Below are 5,818 nucleotides of genomic sequence, written 5' to 3'. Positions count from 1 at the left end.
TTTGCGTGCAGAAATTCTTTTAGACCAGATTACAACTTTCATCTATCCATTCATCCACTAAACCCATTTTATCCCTTTTGGGGTCACTTGACTGCTGGAGCTATCCCGGCGACTTGTGGGCAAAGGCAGGGTCCACCCTGGACAGGTCACCCGTCTGTCTCAGGGCCACAGTCACACTCACATTCACACCTAGGGACAATTTAGATCAGCGGTCTGCAACCTTTACCACTCCCTAAGAGCCATTTGGATCAGTTTCCCACAGAAATGAAAACAGCAGCAGCCTTTGGAAAACCTGGTGTTTCCAGTGAACGGCATCATTTCACTCATTTCAAGTTTTCACTCGTTATTCACTTCTCATTCAACATGTACTGTCTTCAGAGGCGTTCCTGGCTAGTTTGATGCCCTGGGCGAAAAAAAAACATTTATTTTACTTTATTATTTAACATAAGTAAAACATGCTTGTATAGTGTTAAGTGTGAAGTCAGTTCAGTATTTTCTTTTTGAAGGCTGGCTATCTTAGATGACCTCACCCTTTCATTGACGTGTTCTCCCTACCATGCCAAAGGTGGATAAAGTGTCAGCAGGTAGTTTGAGACTGCTTGCACAGATTGCTGATGGTGGATGAAGGACACCTGTGTGGGAGGGCGTGGTCACATACAGAGCAGGGAGGCTGTTATTCTCTTATAGAGCACCAGTGCGCGGCCGACAGGGGGGGAGGACTGTTGGAGCCGGTGCGTGGGGTTCCTGACACTTGGGCACAGCCTGCAGCAGGAGGACTGTTGGAGCCTGTATCGTTTGAGTTTGGCCTGCTGCTGGAGCCAGAGACGCGAGGTCCGTGACATTTGGGTGCAACCTGCAAGGTGCAGGCAGGAGGAAGGCTTGGAGCCGGAGGTGCGCAATTCAGGACGCGGAGGCGGCAGAACACTGGCCACAGCCACCACAGGTCTTCATCGGGGCACGGACCAGTAAATCGTTCGCGTGGAAGAGGAGGGAGGCAGCACACCCTCAGGAAGATCTCACACTGCCATTTGGAGACGCAGAGGGGTGAACGGGCTTCACCCCTCCTAAAGTTAAGTGTGCCAGCTACACACCGAGCTTCTATGAGCAGCCTGTAGCTCAGTCACCAGTGGATTTTAATTGGGTTTTATATGGATTGACTTTTTACTCCTTTGCATGACTGTTTTTGTGTTTTTAAAACTATTTGTGGATTTGCCTTGTTTTAATTGCATGTGAACTGGTGGCTTGGAGTGCAGGCCTGCTCGTGTGAAGGACTTGGGTGTGGGACGAACATCAAGGTGGACACTTGGACAATGTGATATGGACAATTACTACCGCTGTTCTCCTGATGTGTTGGCTTTACATGTGTTTTATGTCATTTTTGTTTTTAGTTTTTTTACCATTTCTGGTTTTAGACTGTTTTTATTAAAACCGTTTAACTATCAGGGCTTTGGCTGTCTCTGGAGCAACTAGCAAACTCCCCAGCAGATCCCTAAAATTTTTGATTGCTTTGGGGCCTCACCCCCACACCTCTGACATAAAGGTGGAAAGATTTCATGTAATCCATGGACACCAGTGAAGATCAAAAATCATTGAAGAAAAAAGGTTCAGAGCACTGTCTAGTGGGTCTAGATGACCCAACTCCCAATGGTAAAGTGCCTAGGATAGCACAAGAGTTAACATCACCCAGTGAGGGCCCTTGGGCAAGACCCTTAATGCTACTGCCTCCCAAGCGCAGCTCGTCTGCAGCTCACCGCTCCCCCAGGGGATGGGTCAAATGCGGAGAACAAATTTGGCACACCTAGGTGTGACTTTTTTTCTTTCAATACCACTGAATAGTGAAGTTTTCCAGGTTCCTCGTGTTTCTTCAAGATAAGTGGAAATGAAATCTGTGTCCAAACAAACAAGTAAACTTTAATGAATGTCAAATCCATTCATTTTTCCACATCCAAAGAATCCAAAGGGAACATTCTAGACACTGGATGGTCACATGACTTTATTCAAAGTCTTTCCACACTGAGTTTTTGCTGCATCACATGTGTGTTGTCCGCTGATGCACTTGGTCATTTTTACCTTCTAGTAACATTAATCAACTGTATCTCAATCCAAATGGTATTTTCCAACGTCGATTATAGATTGATTTATTTCAGTTGGAAACCATGTCATAATGGTACAGGTCAATTTGATCAAGACCTTGCCTCAGATCTGGTTGGATTGTGGGAATAGAAATCGATTCGATTAATCGTTACACCCCTATCAACCGGATCTGCTTATTGGTTTTTGGGTGTTCCCTGCAGAACTGTGCAGGAGCCCTCCACTGTCAGTGGTCATACCACAGAGAACAAACACTGAAGTTTAGGAGGAGGAGCTGCAGGTTCTTCATGGTCCTGCAGACAAGAGGAAAGTCCCACGTTGTCGTCATCAGAGTAGTTGTAGCTAAGGAGGAGTCAGGTGCACCTGAACATATGTTCTTCAAACAGGAACAGTTTCCAGTATCTACTGCAAACAGAACTGCTACATCAGGACATGTTTGAAATCCTCCAAAAGATAACGGTACACCTGGAACATCCGTGCAAAGCAAACCTGTAATAATGCCAACCGGAATGTAAGCATCATCAGTCTCACTGGACCCACAAAGATCCAGTTTCTTTTCTTTTCTAAGTGGGATTCTGTTCAGAGCAGGAAGGAAGCAGCCACAGTCGCTTAACACCAGAGCCACAGAACTCTGTTAGTATTGGAGCAGAGAGAAGACGGTGTGTGGTTTCAGCCGCTCAGCACCACGCAGATCTTTGAGCTCGATCAGCACTAGGCACCCCAAAACCTGAGCCTTCAGACGCAGCAGCAGCTCACAGGCGGCACACAGCGTCCCTGCAGCACATGCACAGAGACACCATCACACAGATGAAAGTGGTGTGTCCAGGAGTTCTGTCATTTTCATTGTTTCACTAACTTTACTGCAGAAGGTGCTTCTGTTTTGAAAAAGACTTGACAAAAAGCCATTAGTCACTGTATGACAGGGTTTTTTTTTATTTTTTTTTTAACTTGTCCTGTCCAACAGCTGGGCAGACAGATGAGAGCTGAGGGCCTCTTGTGTTGGACATATTTTACTTTAACAAGAGGGGTTATTAATCTTCATACAAACCAAAGGTATGTCTGAATAAACCCCTTTTGTAATTGAAGCCAAACTTTATTAATTTCAATCATGTCTGAAAATCTTTGGTGTTGGACCGGACGGAAAAGGAAAGAAGGGAAGAAGAGAGAGGGACGCTAGAGAGAGGGGGGGGTAGGGGGTGATAATAGGAGGGGAAGGGGGATAAGACCATGAAGCAGCATACAGCAACAAGTTTACTGGTTGTTAATCATTATGGTAAGGTTCAAATGCAGTACAAAAAGGGCGGAGCCTGTCCACACACACACTCAAATGTTATAAACACACCTGCTAGCTGCAAAAATGTCCACCTGTCTACATGTACACAAAACAGTGTTCACGAACGCATACCTATGCCTTTAAACCAACTAGTGTGAAATATTTCAGTCATTCAGTCATGTAAGCTATTAGTGCAAAGGTGAGCTAACACCTGTGCTCAGGTGAGGTTTTATGTCACATCATTAGTCACTGTATGACAGGTTTTAAGTTCTTCTTTCTTGGTTGAATTTTCTTACTCATTTTGCCCAGTCTTAGATTTATTACCTGGGAAATGCTGGGTTTACGTAACATGAAGGAATAGCAGAAACCAGACTTGAGACCAAACAATCTCACCTCCTGTAGCCAGAAGGTCATCAATCAGTACAATCTTCTGAGCCGGTGACACAGCGTCCTCTTGGATCTCTAGCTCTGCCTGCAGAACAAAAAAAAAACAAACTAAAACCTCTTTAGGACCATAAACCTGGGTGGAAATGTCTGCTGGAACAAGATCCTACTGGGGGTCCAGCTGAGGTCAATGACTGATCAAGAATCTGGTTTTGATGAACATTAATGTTAAGAAAATGTATTTGCATTTATTCAGACATTGAGTTAGTTTAGTCAGATACCCATTTTTATGCCAAATGATAGTTTATGTTGGACTGTTTCTTCGTATGAGGCACAGCTGCTGCACAGGCGTTGGTCTGCACCCAGCTCCACTATCTTCAAATAAAGTCCAGCTGAACTCAAGGACGCAGACATGCAGTTTTTGGGACGATGCTAAACCCTTGAGGTTGAAGAGAGTTTTTCTATCTTAGAAATGTTGTGAATTATATGGATCTATTCTTTCCCTGAAGAAAGTTCCAGTTTGAGCTATTTCCTTGTGATTGCTTTTTACTAGCAACCAGTTGCTAGTAACTAGTTGCTAGTTCCAGCTCTGTAAATCAACCTCACCCTGGTACATACATTGATCTATGTGTCACTGACAACAGGTGAATATGGGCCGGTGGATTCTCTCAACCACTGCCTCCAACAGATCAGCGCGTGGATGCAGAACAACTTTCTCCAGCTAAACTCAAATAAGACCCAAGTTATTATTTTTGGCCCACAGAAACAAAGAGAAAGTGTCAGCAGCTACCTTCATTCTCTGTCTCTTAAACCCTCAAATCAAGTCAGAAATCTAGGGGTAATCATGGACTCTGACCTGAACTTTAACAGCCATATCAAGTCAGTAACATCAGCGGCATTTTACCATCTGAAAAACATTGCCAAAATCAAAAACATAGTGTCAATGCCAGACCTGGAGATACTTATTCATGCATTTGTCTCCAGCAGGTTAGACTACTGTAACGGCCTGCTCACCGGCCTCTCCAAACGAGCTGTAAAACAGCTTCAGTACATCCAGAATGCTGCTGCTGGAGTCCTGACCAGAACCAGGAAGTATGATCACATTAGTCCTGTGCTCAGGTCTCTGCACTGGCTCCCTGTACCTCAAAGAATAGACTTCAAAGCAGCTCTGCTTGTGTACAAGTCTCTCCATGGCCGAGCACCAAAGTACATCTCTGACATGTTAGTGCCATATGAACCATCTCGTACTCTGAGGACCTCAGGGACCGGCCTCCTGTTGATTCCCAGAGTCAGAACTAAACAAGGGGAATCAGCGTTTCAATATTCTGCAGCTAAAATCTGGAACAGCCTCCCTGAAGTCGTAAGACAGGCCTCTTCTGTGTTCATGTTCAAATCTAGACTTAAAACATTTCTGTTTAGCCGTGTATATGACTGAAAGGTCCTACCTGCACTTTTCTTTCCTTTCCTTCCTTTATTTTTAAATCAGTTTTCAAATTTTTTCTTTTTCTTTTAAAGTAAGTTTTACGTTGATTATTTCTATGATGTATTGTGATTTTAATGCATTTTTCTGTTTTGTGAAGCACCGTGAACTACTTTGTGTACGAATTGTGTTATACAAATAAACTTGCCTTGCCTTGAAATGAACATGGGATTTTGGAGCTAAAAACGTTATTCATATGATTACATATATGTGACCAAAATGCCCTATACACTCCCAGAAAATATGGTGCTGATTTGCCCCAGATGACCCAGAGTCTGAAACATCAATCATACAGTCATGACAGTGATGGACCGTACATTACCCACCGGGGCCTGTCACAAAGAGGAATAAAAGGTCAAGCTTTAACACCACAAAGCTCACAAGCTATTTAAAAATTCACCACCGCGATGTGTGGAAAGAACATGAAGCTGCCGACAGCGCTAGCGCTCATTCTGAAAAGAGAAAACTGCGGGGCCTGCATGGAAATAGCTGTCAGCGCCCTGCACTAGCATTGATAGTGAGCGTTTTTTTCTTCTGCTGCAAATGTGCTGGATGAAACATCAACCTGAAAGCAGAGATGCTACTTGTTG

The 5,818-nt window shown here is 44.1% G+C and overlaps 1 protein-coding gene across 4 annotated transcripts in view; it reads right to left on the bottom strand.

Annotated features, from left to right (window-relative positions):
* Positions 1-5,818, bottom strand: part of aprt (adenine phosphoribosyltransferase) — a 29,787-nt gene that overhangs the window by 13,673 nt on the left and 10,296 nt on the right. Inside the window, exons 4-6 of one of the 4 annotated variants that reach the window (XM_023963056.2) lie at positions 3,758-3,836; positions 3,434-3,456; positions 1,967-2,384 (exon numbers count right to left, since the gene is read on the bottom strand). In XM_023963056.2, the coding sequence (XP_023818824.1) occupies positions 3,437-3,456; positions 3,758-3,836 (99 nt within the window). In that variant the 3' untranslated portion in view covers positions 1,967-2,384; positions 3,434-3,436. Of the gene's footprint in view, positions 1-1,966; positions 2,866-3,433; positions 3,457-3,757; positions 3,837-5,818 lie in introns of those variants that run through there. The other 3 variants (XM_023963055.2, XM_078931640.1, XR_002874687.2) reach the window with 3 other exon arrangements.

Source organism: Oryzias latipes, chromosome 15, assembly GCF_053564925.1.
Source record: "Oryzias latipes strain Hd-rR chromosome 15, Olatipes_Hd-rR_3.1".
In the NCBI taxonomy this organism is placed as follows: Eukaryota; Metazoa; Chordata; class Actinopteri; order Beloniformes; family Adrianichthyidae; genus Oryzias; species Oryzias latipes.
The sequence above is the reverse complement of the archived record's forward strand: the minus strand, read 5'-3'. Positions and strand labels throughout refer to the sequence as shown.